Here is an 18731-nt window from a genome sequence, read left to right as displayed (position 1 = left end):
CATGTTCCACAAAATGCTCCCACATTTTCATTTGATAAATACAGGTGTCTCGTATGTCTTGGACTTGTTCTAGGTCCTGGAATCAGCAGTGAACAAAACAAACTTCTTGCCCTCAGGTGCTTCTGTTCTAGTGGGGGAGACAGATAATAAACATAGAAACAAATAAATATTGTAATTTGGAAAACAATGATTTATCCCTCAATTGATTCAAAGTCAAAACTCCCGACATCTAACAATTCTGAGGGATACTCATGAAGCAGCCTGTCTTCAGATGTGAGTTGGCAATGATTTGTGTCTCTCAAAAGCCATCGCTGGGCATCGTGTTTCCTGAATAAAAGAAGCTTCCCTTAAAAAGTCTCCGCCTTTGAACTGAGTGTGCTTCATTTGGCATTCTCATTAGTATAAATGTGCTTTTGGGGGAGTCCATCTTTATTTGGATTGCTTGTGGACCGTATTCATGTGTACCTTTAATTTAATGCTATTTCCTGTCCTAGCTAGACTGAGGTGCTATTTAAAACAGCGTCCCTTTCAAAAGAGATGTTAATAGGTGCTTAGCACCCAGGGAATACATTCCAACAAATGAAGAGTTATACATTCTATGCCACACATCCCATCCCCTAGGGCTGGGGCGGCTAGAGACAAGAAGGTTCTTACACACGCACACACACACACTCACACACACACACTCCTACCCTCTGATTGGTTCTGTGCAGAATAGAGACTCACATTTAAATGAATAAGCCAAGTTAAAACTTTCCATCCTGGAACAAAGCAAAAGGAAAGCCTCTTTATATTGCAGGGACTATAGATGCCACGGGCTGAGCCTGTCCCAAAGCTTCCCTCCACTGCTCAAAAACTAAGCCATCTTGCTGCGTTTAGCACTTCTCACCAGACCACCCACCCAGACACGGATACACAAACCACATGTGTGAGGAATGCTGTTCGGCTAGGAAATCAGTATCAGTATTTCAACCTTATTACTTGCACAGACGGCCCTTTTAGTGCGACTCATTTGTTTTATCTTTTCAATAGCTTTGATTATTTTCTTTTAATGGCCTGGATTTATCCTTTTCTACCCTTTTGAAGCTTCAGAACTCTGTGGTGGGGGCTGCATGGGGTGGGAGACATGATTACATGATTGAGGGGAAAATGAGCAAATAAATTTGTCTTTACTCACCATCTATCTCCCACTCCTTGTGGGCGCCTCCTATTCCATGCGGATTGCCAAGTGTCCTAGTAGTCACCCTGAATTGTTATAAAAGTGGACTCAAGGAGCCTTCTCATTCAGGTAGAAGACTATTTGTGCTGTTATTTAAGAGCCATAGGGCCCAGTTATCATTATCAGAGTGTTTTCTGGTTTGTGCCGTATATTTCTCTCACTAGCTCCTAGGGACCACATTGGTTACCCTTCTTTAATTAAGGGGAAATTAAGACCAAGAGGCTAAGCTGAGAGCCAAAGGCAATCTAACCACCTCTGGAAAGAATTGGAAACGCCTCTACAGAAGGGGACCACATAAACAGGAAGGTATGGATACTATTACCTGGCAGAGAAAGCAGAAGCTTTGAAATGTGCTCCGTGTTTTCTATTTGGGTGGTATCCCTGGCAAGGAAACCAATAAAATACCCTTAGTTGCTCCACTAATCAGAATAAAACAAGACCACTAGTTTTGGAGACTTATTTCCCTGAATTAGCAACCAGAGAGGTCTGGGGGTCAGGCTTGGTTATCTGTCATCTCTCTCCAGGTTTCCTTGCACATCGAAATGGGGCCATAAATTGGAGAGACAGGAAACAAATTATTGGGGAAAACCATGTGGTGCAGTGCACCCCTGGGTGAGTGTGCTTCAGCAGGGCCCGGGGCTGATCTTGACCCTTTCTGTACACTGGAGAAGGTGTAAGGCCATTATTTTAAATAAAATTGAGTATCTATGCCACAACAAGGGAACAGATTAGTCCAATCCAAGTATGGTCATTAGAAAGTTCTACTGCCACCCCAACCCATCTGGGACTGATGCTTCCACATCTAAACTCAGTTTCGGGTTGATAAGAGACAAAGCAGTCCCCTCTAATCCCCTAAATGGCTTGTCAGCCTGAATGAAGATAAAGTCAGTTTCTCAAATTTGATGTAAATCTCTTTACTGTTAAGTAAGAGCATCACACCCAATTCCTTGGTTATTTACCAAACTGAATGTATTTTATTCTCTTTGTTGTAGTAGTTGTTCTCCTTCCTGTCTAATCAAGGTAGCAGTTCTTGCTGTGAAAGTAAATGCAGGGACTTTGTAAGATCGACGCTCTCTGGCTATAGCACATTGTTTCTGAACAAAACCCTCCAAAGAGATAGGAGAGAAAGAAAAAATACCATGCATACACAGCCTAGTTTATGCCAAAAATGTATCCCACCACTTCTTGTTCCAATCTTTGCAGAGTTTAAAAAAAATTATATATATACTGGCTTTAGGACACAGAAGATGGTGTTAGACATGAGGGACTCCTAAAATGAATGAGGCATGGACTCTCTGCCTTCAGCTGGTTTTGGACACATTGTCCTTTCTCTGGATGCCTCAGATCTCCCCATCTATTCTTCTTTAGAAACAGCATCACTTCTTGAGAAAAGGCTAGGGGCTAATTTTTCCTGTATGCAAAATAAAGCCAAACTTTGGTCAAATGACTCTTAGCAAATCAGTACAATTATACATTTTAAAAAAGGTGCTGAAACAGATTATATGAGTTTAAGTAAAAGACCTATTTCTATCAATCTGTACTTACATTTCAACATGGATTTTAGAGAAGGGAAATACATCTTACAGTGTGCCTTGAATTCACACAAAAGCATGTACACATACACAATGTATCTTTCAACATAACTACACATATACAGTCCATTAAAAAGATACTGACAGATTTATAAAATGTATTGGCCTTGCACTGTTAGTATCAATAATACATTTTCACTTAATTTATTTTTGCACTGCATGGTAGCTCTGGCCACCAGTAAGGATCTGTCAGCATTTCCATCATAACTCTATTTTCAGAATACTGGAGTACAAGTGCCAAAACACATATTTACAGTTTACAGACAGCGGTGGCTTTGTCTTCCTTTTAAATTGACTTCTTCAATGCGTCTTTACAAGGAATATTCAGGGACGGCAGTGCCTATATAATAAAAAGCATCATATAAAACAAAAGAGGTCAAAAGACGTAGACTTCCTGTCCGAGACTAAACTAAACCATGGGAATTGACTCCTTAACTTTCACTGCAGCTGTAGTAGTCTCTACATCATAGTCATAGTTTTAGAGCAACAGTCCAAAGCAAGATTACTCTGATAATATATATGTATATATATATATGTATATATAAATATAGGAGCAGTACACAGCATTAGTACACAAAACGCTAAAGGTGGAAAGTAATAAGCATAAGCAAATTACTCCAGAGAAGATCACTTCTACAGTGACAAAAATAAACATGAACCACCAGACACTGACCGTTTCCAACACTGGACATCCAACTCCATTAAGTAGGCAAAGTTAAAACATTTAAGAGTAAAGTCTCTCTTAAACAAGTATATTAACTACATTTGTGGAGCTTGAAGTGGTAAATGGGATGTTATACAGGCCTAAAATTGTTTCTTCTCTTTTTTTTAAAGATTAGGTGGGCCTGTAAAAGATATTGGCAAAAAAAAAAAAAAATTTTTTGAAGAAACTTTTTAGTGGAAGAAAACCAGTATTACTGGCTCTTTCCACCAAAAGGTGAATATTCAGATTAGAGAGACTTAAATTGCCTAGTAATTTAAAATGTTTAAGACACTCTCTTACGAGATATTTTTTCCTGATCTGAAGTTTTTATAGTCTTCCCTACCTTGACACTATATGAACGCATTTATAGACATACCTATTTGTCTGTATTAAGATTGAGAGAGAGGCAGATTATGGTTAGGATCGTGAAATAACTGCAAAATATTGTTGCTAACATGACTGTTACATCTGAAGACAGAAGGAACCCCAAACCCACCAACACACATCCTGCTGCAAAACCAGAGGCAAAAGCTAAGTTATAAGGGGGTAGAGGGGCAGGAGCTCTGTACATACATTTTTTCCCCTGGCTAATTACTGAGGAAAAATTTTTTAAAAGTTTATCATACTCTGGTTGGTTCAAACCATATTCACATTTACCCAATTAATTTTATTTGAAACATCTATTTATATATGTACACCAAAGAAATTAAACCCTGCCATTTTCCCTTTGTGCTTAAGAAACCAGAGCCACTGTTAGCGTACTCACATGTCAAAGATATTCTTAATAGGCTTCAAAGTTGGGTGTATATAAGTGTGACAGAACTGAAGGGGTTATTTTAAGAGAGGTTATAACTACCTGAAATTAATTCAAAGGGATCTTTTTATTTCTGTATTTAAAAATTAGATAAGAGCAAGATTACCACTTCAAAAAAAATAACGTAACTCTCACTCTTAATTTTGTGAAAAACTTATTTTGCTATCTTGATGAGTAGAAGATGGATAAGTTTTTCTGAATTTTATCAATTTACAAACTTACATTTTAGGATACTGTGAAGAAATTAACTTTATTACCTAATTTTCAAGTCTAAAGTTTATCATATAATAGCTGCCCTTCTTATCATTATTTTTGTTTCGTCATTTCTTATCTTACCTAGTTTCTTGGTTAGTAACTTAAGGGAAAAAAATTTTACATTGGCAAATCAGATTTTTTGCCCCATAATTTAGTTACAGAAATAAAAATGGCCTAAACTACATATATACGTTTCTAGTTAAACTACACAGATATATTAAACCACATAAACTTCTGGCTTGATCAGAATATGTGAGTTAGCAGTTGGAAATTTTAAAATATTTTAAAAATTTGCAACATTTCCATATAAACATTACCCTCCCCTTCCAGCTATAAAGTTAAAAACAAAACGCAACTGAAACCACACAATTGATCAATCATCTAATGTCCAAAATGACTCAAAGTTTCTCTGCACATCGAGAAGTGGACAGTACAACAAATGCTTCAAGTACGGATCATGCCAATCATCATTAAGAATCATAACATTATTGAGAAAGTACACTTGTCCTCTGGGAGGACGCTTCAGAGAAATAATTTACAAGGAGCATGGCTGTATTATAATTTTTTAAAGGAAAAATAGTTTCTTTGGATAGAAAGAAACAGTGTAAAAAATCCCCTTTTTAAAATGCAGAAATAACTCCATTATCAATCTGCATTTATATAACTGCCCAAAAGAATGGGTCTGGAAAGACCATTTTCTGTACAGACACTAGTTAATCTCTGTATGAAAAGACAGCATCTGGCATGGGAACAAACAAGGGAGATACTGGTCTATTAGCACACATAGAGACTTTCTTAAGGCTGATCCAGTGACGAACCTTTGGATCCAGAAGTATTTCTTCATTTCTCTTCATTTCGGTTGTATTTCTAGTAAAAACTTTGAAGATGAGCTGTTCTTACTTTTCATTTCTCCACTTATGGAGAAGATGGAATAATGACACCAAAAGTACTTTGGTTTTTTTCTTTTAAAAATAATTTGCTTTCTTTTGCATGCCACAGGACAGATTTCTAGTTTCAAAACAAGGGTACTGGTTTTTTTCTTTTAAAAATAATTTGCTTTCTTTTGCATGCCACAGGACAGATTTCTAGTTTCAAAACAAGGGTACAACAAGAACAAAAAAATCCCCCCGTCCCCAACCGTCTTTCACCAATACAAGAAATCCTTCTGGAAATATTAGCAAGCGACTAAACAGGTATTGAACCACTGAATCTACAAGTTAATACATAATCTGTTATGGCAGAATAACCAAGAATTTTCCCACAAAGAAAGATTTTAATTTTTTCAAATATAAAAGTGTCTAAGAGAATCACATGTGAACAAACAAAAATCTCTGATTCCAGATTTTTAGGATAAAGATGAGTAACACACTGGCAGCAGAAGAAAGCTGAAACTCTTACTAATAAATAGATCCAAATTAAGAATTTCTACAACAGTTTTTTTTTTTAGAAAACAGGACCAGAATTCTTTTTTTTTTTAAATGATGATCCTGTGGAATGCCTTTACTTCCATATTCACCTAATATTATAACAGTAAAACAGACACAAGAATGTTGATGACAGCTCAACAATGCTGGATTCAGGACATTTACAGGTACACTTTTGTTTAAAAGTCCTACGAGTTTATTGACTAAGGCTAGACAGCAATTCATATGATCCTATTTGGTGCATTTTCTACCATGGTCCAAGATCATTACATGGATACAGCCAAGGACTGGGCCCCAACTTTCAGGAAAAAGACCACAAAGAAGAAAATCAAGGTGGCTATTTGGTCCCCCCAGTTGATAATCTGTGTCCTGGAACTGGAAAAACAAAAGGTGGAAAATACAGACTGCAACGAGTTAAAGGACTTGGAAAAAGTTGGTGGAAAGTGGCACGGTATACGAGTAAGGTCACTGGGCTTGGGATGGCAAGGGTGCTGCATTGAAAGAGCATCCACGGGACCAAGTACTTATAATGTCTGATGGTGTCATTCCCTCAACGACTTAGAATATCTGTATGCGATAATAAATAGATCAGTTATGTAATAAGGCAGTGTGTTGAATATGCATTCGTCCTGTGGAATGAACCACCACAGAGAGATACATGATACCATACACATTCTTTGAGTTTTCTTGTGTTGTGTTTGATTTGTTTGTTTTCAAGGCTATCCAGGCTAACTCTTCCCGGGGATTTCCTTGGAGAGAAGAGTGGTCCGCTGAGGCTGGTTTGCTTTAACCTCTCCTTTATCAAGAGATGATGACTGGCTTTAAAGAAAAATAAAGCTGAAGGTTGTTTGATTTTTATTTTTTCCCTTTTGGTTGCATCATTTTGAGTGTTTTCATATAAACAACAACAACAAAAAATCACAACCAAAAAAAAAAAAACAAAAAAAAAATACAATTGTTCTTGATGCATCCAGTTTTCATATCCTCAGGATGTTCCAGATGTTTCCAGGTAACTCTGTAGTTTGCGGACTGTGGTTTTGTCCAGCGAGCAAAGATCAAAATCAAATGTTGTGTTTGTGATATGAAAGTGTCCAGTTTCTTCTATAAGGTTCACGATCTAGAGGAGTGAAGAAGAGAAAGTTTGGGCAATACGCAGCAAACATCAAAAGGCATAGAGAGAGTAATGGAGGGGCGATCAAATATGGAATCAAGTGATAAATATTCGTATTTATAGCAACAAGGTCCCATACCATGAATAGCATTAAACTGTCTCAGTCAGCTTGATAAGTCAAAGGTATATTAAGCCTTAGAAATTCCCAGTGAGAACCTGTCTTGATTTTCATACCCTTTAAACTGATTCCTGCTTTCAAGTCATGAACAGAATATTTAACTGTGAGTGAGCAGTTAGGGGGAGATAACATTTCAAGACCCCTTTAAAAATTAGTTACTGACTCAATAGACAGTGGTTATACTTAATAGACATAAGAAAAATCCAGCCGAGAAATAACAAAACTACTTTTACTTAAGTACAAACACATACACACACACACCCCTATATAAAATCATTTTCCTTTATCATTATATAATTGTTAATAATTTGGAAAATACAGGAACTCAAAAAAAAAAGAAAAGAAAAGAAAGAAACTGTCTATAATCCCACCCCCTTAACAGGTAGTGACCAGAGGGGGCTCAAGGGAGCCTTCTAGAGTACTGGAACTGTTTTGTTGTTTGACTTGGGTGCTGGTTACATAAGATGTTGTCACTTGGTGAAAATGCATCTACCTGAATGCTTTGTTATACTTTAACATAAAAATAAAAACATATTTATTACTTTCAGTTGTGTTCACTTGATTCCCCTGAATATTTTGGGGAGATTTTAAATATTTAAGGTATTCAATTAAATAGAAATATTATCTAGAAAAAGAAAGGATGCCTTTGTCTTGTCATTTGGAAAAGTTATACCTCATTTCTTCTTGTATTGGCTCCAGCTTTCAGAAAAATGTTAAATGACAGAGGTGACGGTTACTGTTACTCTTGCCCTGGCTTTCAGGAGAACACTTCTGAAGTCTCAACATTAAGAATGAAGTTGATGATTGGTTTGAGAGATTCTTTTACCATGTAAAGTATCTTACCATTCCTATTCTACTAATAATTTTATTGGACATGGATGCTGTATCTGGGCAGTATGTTGGGGATAACGTTTTTTGGGGGAGGGAGCAAAGTTAGTATCAGGGCAATAAAAAAAAATTTGCACAGAGTAAACAGCTGGCAAACTTCCACCTGATTTGAGTTGTCTGTTATTCTCTTTCTGTCACTTACCTCTGATTCTCCTTAGGTCAATAATCTTAAAAAAGAGACTAATTTTAATTATTGAGCCTATCATTTATTTCATGAAGTTTTAGATTACCTAATGCCACGTTGAGTAACAGCAGAACTGAAACTTTTAACCTTCTCTTCTTACAATTAGCTTTCTTTTAAAAAATACAGTAAATTTGTGAACTACTCCCTATAGGTCAGTGGCTCTTAATAGAAAATGTGCTCCCCATTCCTGACATATTATTTGACTTTCACAGAAGCATGACATATTAACTCTCAATCCAGTTAACTGCTCAGCTCCAGATTGAGCTGTTATTGTCTTACCCAATCTCTGGAACTATTTTTTACGGATATAACTACAGCCTTAATATTAAAACAAGCTACTCTCATAGTGGAAGCAATGACAGATGCTGCAAATATCGATTTATTCCTTTTTTAATTTTTTTTTATTAATGGAAGGCCGATTTTCTGAGAGCTGCCCAACTACAACGCTTGCCTCTCCAGACCTACTTGCAGCACTTGTCAGATGCTGCTATTTACAATTTATTTGTCAGAACTCACTGTTTTCAGGAATATTTCTGAAAAGGGTATGGACAATGGGTATGCATCCTTTGCCTTCTTTCCTTCTTCCTGTGTGCAATGGGAATGCAGTGCTTGGAAGTGCAGCAGCTGTCTTCCCATTAAGAAGACGAATACAGCATATGAAAGATGGAAGAAAAGAAAGACAAGGAGCCTGTGTCATCAGTGGCATCTTTTAAGCAACTACCTTGACCATGGAATACTTACCTCCAGGTTTACTGTTATAGGTGGGGAGGGAGTCAGAAGAAAACCTCACTTGTTTGAACCACTAGACTCAAGGTTCTGTTACAAGCATCAAGAAATACTTAGAAGAGGTGTACCCAATTATGGTTAAAGTGCTACATTTATGTAAAAATGTATCCAACAAGATCTTATTAACACTAAAAGATCTAAAATGGACACGCATTTGTTTTATTAGTTATTAGTAACAGAACTTTCAACAAGTCATCCACACATATCCACATACATACAGAAACACAAACACACAACTATGCCCACAGAGGCTTTTCATGTCAATCATATACTTACTATGTAATTAACATCAATTGAACTATGTATTTTCTGGAATAATTTTTTTGCCATTTTGTGCAAAAATACTATGAATCTAGTGAAAATGCGTAAATTTCAGGATGGAAACAAGTAGTCTCTTTAGAGCTATTATAATTTCAAATTTATACAATGGAGGCAAATAACAAGCTGACTAGAATTTGACTCCTTTCCTCAGCCAGCTGCCCAGTAGGTAATTGACAAAGCATTCAGAATAGAGTTCTGGATTTGGCATATCAAGTTCTGACTCTGCTCACTTTTTCAATGGTATTAGACAGAACATCATAACCTTTGAGCCTCAGTTTCCTCTTCTGGAAAATGGGAGTAATGCTACCTGTTCTACTTGTACAAGTTTGGGCAGATGATCAAATAAGATATCATAAATAAAGCTTCTTATAAATGGTAAATTGCTACCTAAGTCAGGATAGCATGATTATGATTACCTTATAAACTGATCCTTAATTATCTGGGAGGTAACTAAACTGCACATGAATTATAGACCTGATGCTTTTTCCTCTCGCCCCCAACGAGTGTTAGCCATTTCATTAGCACTAAAATAAATGAGGCAAGAAAATGCAGAAACTAAAACTCAGAAAGGCCGGCTTGAATTAAAAAAAAAATTGTAACTCATTCTTTTAAGAAAACAGTTTTCCACGACCCAATATAGTTGTTCCCTAATTATTTAACAACAAATAGAAAACTGGGCAATAAAAAATCCCTTCTAGAAAAAAAGCCACTTAATTTTAAAGCATATAAACACTTTTACCCACTAGAAACTTTAGCCCGGGCATTTCTCATGCATTGTGCTATCTTGCAGATCTCCAGTACTTCCATCACCACCCCCTACCTCCTCTATCACCATGTTGTGCCCGGCCTGCAGCCACACATGCACAACAATATAAAGGGGATCTGATAAATCTAACTGAGCCCCACATTTTTATGAGAGCCCACAAGAATACATCAAGGTAGATGCAGAGAAACAGCCTTAATGTAGTAGCAGTGGCAGCAGCTGGGGAGTTGGGAATTATTTGCCAAAGGGAACGGCATTAATGATCTGAATTATTAGAGCATGTGCCCACATCCTCGTTTAAGTAAGGGCTCCATAAAGAAAAATAAGTGTGCACTGCTTTCCAGGAATCCTGATAGTTAGAACATCAGAAACAACATTAACATGCTTTATTCCATTGACACATGCCACAAAGCCTGAACACATCCCATGAGTGCCTGAAGAACACTCTGCCTTCCTACAGGAATACCCTCTTTGCTGATGCAGTGTGGCTTGACCTTGATGTCATTACTCTGCATCATAGTGCTATAATTAATGTCTGTCCAAAATAATAATAATAGTAGATAGAGTGACTGCAGATAAGAAAAACAGGCAACCGAGTACATATGGGTAGTGGAAAAGGAAGAGTGTGTAAACTGCTTAACTCATTCTTCAGATGATGGTTGTTGTGAAAACATTCATGATGGATTATTTCCTGCCACATCAGCCTTTCAAGCGGTACTACGCAGGCTGTTGGATGTCTCATTTTGTTTTAAACAGGGTAAGGTTCACTTGTCAGATCTGTGGCTCCCTTCCCCAATTTTTAATTATACAAAGGTAAATGCATTGATTTTAGTCTGATTATAGTTTCAAAAACCAGGGTTCTTTCCATGTGAAGCAGCCTCTTCGCTGTGTGGGGAGTAATGAACAGGCTTTACTTTAACTGCTTCCCTATGGAGTAGAGCCAGGTCTGGGATAACATAGGTCTTCCCATAGAATGGCCTCTACTATGGTCTGGAAAGCGTGGACAACCACCACATAAAAATGTGTGCTCTACACTTGGTTAAGGGGTAGGCCATCAGGCTCCAATCTGCAAGGGTTGCTGAGATGTGACAAGTAATTTCCCAGGATGGAGAACATCATTTTCATCAGAACACTTCTCAGGGAGGGTTCTCTGGGTTCTTAGAAGGAATATTCTAATACACCACAGATTCCCCATTCCCTGCAGACAATTCGAAAAGAATGATGGCTGGCTTCTAAACTGCTAAACTACCCTCTAAGGAAACCTGGTTTCCCACAGAGTTTTCTTCCCCCAGACGTGGATGCAAATCCAGGCTTAGAGCTGAATTGCTGGGGAGGTTAGATACATTCAATCTCACTTTCCAAATAAATGTGGAACATGTGGTTTAAAGAGGAATCAAATTATTCATCAGTCCTAGGTAATCACTTCTCTTGGTTTGACTGTGTCTACTCTACTGTATTTATACCCTTTGAAAAAGTGGCTTAGGAACACAGGCTCCTTGATCCAATGCTGTCTGTTCATTAAACTAGCTGCCGAGTGCCAGGACTGCATGCCCCCAGAGTAAAACAAAGCTATTAACCGCTTTTTGTGAGCCAAATAAAATCATCAGGCCAGATTTTTGGATAGGATGCATTTAACAGGAAAGGACCTAGATGTGATCCTGGGCCCACCAGAAATTCTGCTTCAGGTGTTCAAGTCTGCACGGCAGAGAATACATAGACTTCGTGGAATGCATTCCATGAGACGAGCAGCCCTCAAGGTGGAGAATAACATTAGTCCTCAATAGTGCTATGTTTTACAAAAGGAATTAATTAAGCAGTAAACCGTGACAGGACATGCATCATGGTATCATAATCACAAGCCTCAGCTGCATTACAAGGCAAAAGGCCAAAGACTGAGAGCTTTCAACCGGCCTGGGAATGCAATTAGGGTGAAATGCTGTGTGCCCTAGAGTGCCTTTATGCCAGGTTAAAAATTCATAGATACTGTCTCCCTCTAGAATACTAAAATAATCCACTTGGATGGAGTTCTCCAGTAAGCCACCTTTCTTCACAATTCTTATAAGGTCAAAATAAAGGAGAAAATTAAATTGGGAATGCCAATGACACCCCAAAGTAAGATCTGCCCAATGGCCTAGTATCCTTGACTCACTGGTAGGGCTTTCTTTGTGAAGATGTCCCAACCCTGCACACACATCTGTCCCACCCTCCTATGAGACTTATTATTTGGGCCCAGCTTGGGTATTAATAGCTTTATTGGACAATTGCTCCACAGTGGTTCAGAGCTGGTGTTTGGGAAGAGATGAGAAAGATCATGCAATAGATCTGCAATCAGCATTATGCCAGCCCCAAATATTTGGAAAATGACAGGTAAAACAACGGTCAGTTCTTCAAAAGAGGCCTAAGGAGAATATTAGCAAAGTACTAGACCACCACTTATGGTAGGCCACTCAAGTCCTGCTTCCTTACCCATACTAACTAAAAAGAGACTGCAAGAAATGCAACTTATCTGCAATTAAGAATCATAGGTCTGTAGTCTTTTGTTCAAATCTAAAACTCTACAAGGGTTAAAAAGCTTATCAGGCCAGTCAGGAAACTTGGCAAGTTTGAGAGTACATATTTATAGACGTAAGCAAAAATGTACACAGAATATAAATGTGACCACCAGCCATTAAATGTTAAAAAAAAAAAAAAAACCCACACACAGCTGGGGTAGATTAAGTACTAACGTCAAGTCATTTGAAAATAGTAAAAAAAAAGAAAAAAAAAACGAAAAAAATTCAAACAGCGAAACAATCTCCATGTCTGCCCCGGAATTTAGAACACACATTCTTCTCTTTGGGTGTTAAAAAAAATTACCAATAGCTGCTGGTAATGCAACAGAGGCATACATCATTAACTGGATGAAAATGAAAAACCACCCTTCTTATCTTCTCAAAACATCAAATTATACTAATAGAAGTTTCCCCACTCTACAAGTATTCCACTGCAAGTATTCTACAGTTGAGTTCATAATAATAGAATGTATGTCATAGAAGATAAGGGAAATGAAGAAAATATTTATTTTCCTTAGAATATCATTGGCAAAGGTTGCTAAATTGAATCACAAATGTTTACAACACTTGACTCAAATTCTTATCACTGTTTTCCCATGAAACCAGAAGCCTGGCCGCAAAGGTTTTTGCATTTCTACTGTCCCCTCCCTGAGCCCACATTACACCAGCCATCTGAGGGATCACTACAATCCAGTATCACTTCCCAAATTGCCCAGTTCTCACCATCCACTGCACTAGAGGAGGGAGAACAGTTGCCATAGAGCTCCACAGGAGACTTCTAGGTAGCCTCAGAAATAAGAACCCTTCCCAAATACATCTACAGGTGGCATTCGCCAGGTTCTGATAGCGTGGGGCTGCAGTGGCCTCCAGGTGCTATCACACTACTGCAGGACAAACCAAGTCTTGAAGTTTCTGGAAAGGGTTGTGCTAAAAAGCATTTCTCACCTGCTGCAGAATGTGTCTTTCTCTCAGCGTCATTAACCTTCTGTGAAGCTCTACCAGTTCATCTAGGTATGCCTGAAAGAGAAGAATGTCCCCGAAAAGGACAAGCACTTTAAGAAGTAGTTCAAAAATAAATGAATATGTAAGTAAGAACACACAGGCAGCAGCAGTTGGAGGTTTCTCATTATACCACTCCAGCCTAGGCTGTGTGCACTCAGTGCCCAAAGGCCTCTGCAGACCAAGCCTGTCTCGGACCAGTCATTACCTTTATCACGCCAACTTCAAAAAGGGAGTTGGAGTGAATTCTTGGACTTAATTGCTCTTATGAAGATTCAAGTCAGTAGACTCACTTTCCTCCAACAATATCTCTACAAAAGGTAGGGAAATTAAATGCTAAATTGTGAGTTTAAACATATTAACAAAGGCTACTTTCATTTTTTTTTTCATTGTTGAATCTCAGAAGGTTTCTAAGAGAAAAAAATTCTAAGTTTGAACATGGAAACAACAATGTACATTACCAATGAAGTCAGGGGAATTTTGTGGGGTTTTTCCTGTTTGTTTTGTTTTTGTTTTAAAAAGGCTTCCTGGTCATACCAAATATTGCTAGTAAGCAATGCCAGCAAGTGACAGAAGAACAGAAGAATGTATTATGAAAAACAGGGATCACTATCTAATTATCGTCTGATTTGTGAAGAGCTCCCCTGAAAGGGGAGAGGGGGTACCTCTCTTTCCATATGCTCAGACTCACGAGTCTTTGTTAGTGTAACTGCATGGGTGCCCCCAGCACCATTTGCGATAAAGGCTAATGAAAGATTTGTGAAGCATTACAGAGGTCTGCCCTGGCCCTACAAAGCAGGGTTAGGGCTCTGCCCAAACCAGGTAACTTAACCCTACCAGGTCTTGTAGTCAGATTTCAGAAGCATGATGCACACTCTGGGAAAGCACACTGCACTAGCATCAGATGTCTTGCTCATCTACATCTGAGATTCCTTAACATTGTATCTCTAACACAATTCTCTTACTTCCCAATTCAATGTGCCTGAAATCCCTTGGCAATGTAGGCATCATGGCAAATGACAGCATAAGGCCAAGCTTAATACCGAAGATATAAACAACACATGGAAAACAAACTACAAAGCACTGGGACGAAATACTCATCATTTGGGCATCTTGGGCACTTTGATGAAGAAAATGAAAGGAGAACCAGCAAGGATGATCAAGGGGAACACAAAGAAACAGAAGGCTTGTCAGTGTTGGAGCCCTCCTAGTAACAGACTGGAAACCTACCTTGTCACATTCACCATTCTTTATTTGCTTATCTGATTTGCTTTGCTTTATTGGACTTTTCACTTCAAGAATCTAGGGATCAAAGAGAATGCTGTGTTAAATTTTATTTCAGGCATCTCTTAGCTAACCAGCCACATAAACAAAGGCATTCACTGAATGAAATGTACAGTAACATTTACTTTCCAAATAGCATTTCTTTTCTATACATTTTCCTTCTTCTCTCTAATCTTATTTTCCTTGGAAAATGAATTACTTAGATCTGAAATGCTGAGTCAGAGGAGTAGAACTAAAAAAAAAAAAAAAAATAACACAGTTGATGATAAGGAAATTGATCTAAGCTTCCAAGGCTGCTTCTCTTTTGCGACAACACTCTCACCATATGTATAGCAGCTGAGTTATACTGAGATTATAGTTCCTTTTGGCAAGAATTTTTTTCCTATTCATTCTGCTGTTTCAGCATGACTACTAGTGCTCAGTATGCTAGGGATGATAAAAACAAATACTCAAATGCCCTTTTTAGTACCTAACTTTCACATTCTAAAATTACTCATATGCACAAAACTGATGCAGCTTTGGAAATGAAGATGGCCATGAGTTATACTAGTTGCTCCCAATTTGAGATCCTCGAACTCAAGAAATAAAGAGATAGGACTATCTTCTGTGTTTTAAGAAATGAGGTGTTTACCATTGGTAAAACTCCAACTGCTTTTCCTTTTATCTGGACTGATTACAACTTAAGTTATGAATAGCTTTACATACTGTATAGAAGCTTTTGTGGGAAGCTATGTTCCCACTTAATAAAAAGGAGAAGCAAATTATTATTTAATAAATGCAGCTGATTTCTTTGACAGCATCTTCAAAACTGAGGATTAAAAGGGAAGTATTTTTAAATGGCCCTCACTTGAAAAAGCTTGAAACCACTAAATTTATAAATGATGAGTGCTTACAAGTGTGTATAAACACAAAAAGCAAAGTAATTTGTCTTTTTCATTATAACTCATTATGAAGTGAGTTGTTATAATTGGAGACTAATATTAAAGGAAGAAAATGCCAAATAAAGGACCTAATTTATCTTAAGAAGTTTTATATTCCTACTGTTCTCTTTACCCATTCTCTGCTGTAACTTAGTAACAGCTCTGTCCATAAGTTTACCACATTCCATAACATAAAGATTTTAAGAATGAGTCCACTTTTAATCTGTAGTGGCAAGAGCACTGATTAGGCTCAGAAGCCTAAGTTCAAGTCCCAGCCTTATTATTTAATATTTTTGTACTGCAAAGGATGAAAAGGGAGAGATGAACAAGATAACACCCAGATTCCCATTCAGCTTTAACATTTTTTATTACTAATAAACATTTTACTGGATGAGGATAGGAACATGACATCCTGGAAAAGACCAAATACTCCTGAAGGAGCATATTTTTATTTTAATTGAGAATAATGCATGAGTAAAAAGTGTCCTTCTAACAGTCTTTCCTGACAATCATGCTTTTTTTCATCATTTTTAATACGAAGATAACCAAATGACTAATTTGACCAGGCTAACTTAAAATACAATACTTTTGGCAACACAAGGAAATTACTTATTAGCAGAGGCAAGGCAATCGTTTTTAACGTGCTCCACTGTAAAGGAAACCAAATACTCCACTACATTCACAATTTCCTCCTCCATTGTTGTTGGAAGTTAGACCTCAAGGGAAAAATCAGCGCTGAGACCTAGGAGTAAGTAGGTCAGTAGATGGCACTCCTCGCCAACTCAGATACTGGGCTGGGCATGCAAAGACAATCTGCTGAGATTTCAGGCAAGAAAAAAAGAAAAAAAAAGTGCCTGCCTGCTTGACTTGTGCATTACAGAACTGAATTTTGTTCCCATCATATCCCGCTGCCTCCCACAATCCCCTCCTCCAACTCCTGTACTCTGGGTGTTGAAGTGACTTGAGGACGCTGTATTTGTAATAGAACTTTGCTAACTAGGTTTACAGAGTTCTGCCACCTTTTCTTCAAAGCAGAAAATAGAACATTTGGACGCTTAAGTCCCACCCCACACATTCCGTAAGTGCTACAGCACAGAAGGCCAAAATACATTGAAATCCTAGTTTCTTTCTTCTGAAGCTGCAGTGGCAGGAACAAAAGCTCTGGGTGTCAGTGACCCGCCTCAAGTTACTGAGTGGCTGCCCAGAGAGGGCTCAGTTAATCTTCCTTCTTTGATCTCTCCCTGCTCCAAAATAAACAGCTTTGTCAAAACCTCATTCTGAGAGAGCTGAGCCCTGCTGAAGACAATTGTTTTATTTATGATCATTTCTTATCTTTAGGGAAACAACTCCAGAATAAAAAAGTACAACACCTTGTCTTCCACAGGCTTATTTTAAACCAGTTTAACTGGATAGACTCTTTTTAATTTCATTCAACATGCCTTGCAGGCTGATACGTGATTTATGATATTCTGAATATTAACCCGAGTCCAATGGATCACTTCCTTTCTTCAAGTCCTTTCTCCCTTCCCTCCCTGCCAAGCTTCTGGCTAAAAAAGATGTGGTATTTTGTTTTTGTTTGAAACTCACATAAGGGAGGTTTGGAGTGAAAAAACCATCTCTGGTTGAAATGATGCAACACTATTATTACCTATTAAATTGTACTGAGAGAAGCAGAGCTACCTAGACTGCCTAGCTACTCCATTTATAGATACAGCAGTCTCTGAAAATAGAAGAATTGTGGTTTAGTAGCACTTTTGTCTTTAATCTGAAAAAATGTCTTGACAAACGTTCAAGATTATATTTTTCTGTATCACTTTATGAAGAATGACAACTCAGTTATTCACAGATGGATTCTCTACTGATAGATCTTTCATGCTCTAATGACAGTAGCTCCCAACAATACTCAGGTTAATTACTTGCTTGGTTGACGTGCGACTCTATGTTCACTTTTATTTAGTATGAAAATATTTGGCTCCATTAGTACTTCCCCTCTTCTCTAGTCCCTGGAAGATTTGAGAAAAGGCAATGGACATTTCAGCTTTGCCTGGTACTTTATCAAACTCAGAGATCATTATCAATTCATAGAGAGAGAGAGAACAGGCAAGGAGTATGGAAGAAGGAAACTCAGAGTGTTCCCATTTCGGAGTTAGTCCTTCCAAGTATGTTCTCAACTCTTTATTTATCGTGAAAATTCAGATTCATACTCTTTCTCTATCCCTGTCTCTCTCCCCCTACTTTTCTCCCTCCCTCCTGCACACACACACACACACACACACATTCAAATACAACTGAAAAGTCATTCCAGAGTGAAATTCAGTTGACTTTTAGATTTTTAAGAAATTTTTACTCTCTTACACCATCAACATAGAGAATTAAGATATACTAGTAATTTTTTTTAAGTCCCAGAAGCTTGACTTAAAGGGATAGCATCACACCTGACCCCAGTGCAAGTGATTTGAGGGGCTAGGAAACCAATAATAAACAAGGTTTAAGAAACCTTTTCTTGTCCTCTCAGCTCCAAGACATAGCTCTAAGGAGGTAAGCCCTCCTGTGGTATATATATTTCCTAACCCAGACTAGCTAAAAGTGGAAGCATATGGACTTTCTTACCATGCTTACAGGTGCATGGAGAAAGTGACACATAATAGAGTATTATGTGAATTATCAGCAGACTGATGATTCACATGTGTGAAGGAACATTTGCCAAATAAACACACCAAGAAACCAGGGGTATGCTA

General features: G+C 37.9%; 1 protein-coding gene across 2 annotated transcripts in view; it reads right to left on the bottom strand.

Annotated features, from left to right (window-relative positions):
• Positions 1-4951: 4951 nt before the first annotated feature.
• MLLT3 (MLLT3 super elongation complex subunit) overlaps positions 4952-18731 on the bottom strand; it is a 276492-nt gene continuing 262712 nt past the window's right edge. For both annotated transcript variants that reach the window (XM_054501809.2, XM_063650503.1), the window contains exons 9-11: positions 15020-15091; positions 13736-13807; positions 4952-7124 (exon numbers count right to left, since the gene is read on the bottom strand). In XM_054501809.2, coding sequence (XP_054357784.1) covers positions 6993-7124; positions 13736-13807; positions 15020-15091 — 276 coding nt within the window. In that variant the 3' untranslated portion in view covers positions 4952-6992. The remainder of the gene's footprint in view (positions 7125-13735; positions 13808-15019; positions 15092-18731) is intronic.

Source organism: Pongo pygmaeus, chromosome 13 (genome assembly GCF_028885625.2).
Source record: "Pongo pygmaeus isolate AG05252 chromosome 13, NHGRI_mPonPyg2-v2.0_pri, whole genome shotgun sequence".
Classification (NCBI taxonomy): Eukaryota; Metazoa; Chordata; class Mammalia; order Primates; family Hominidae; genus Pongo; species Pongo pygmaeus.
The sequence above is the reverse complement of the archived record's forward strand: the minus strand, read 5'-3'. Positions and strand labels throughout refer to the sequence as shown.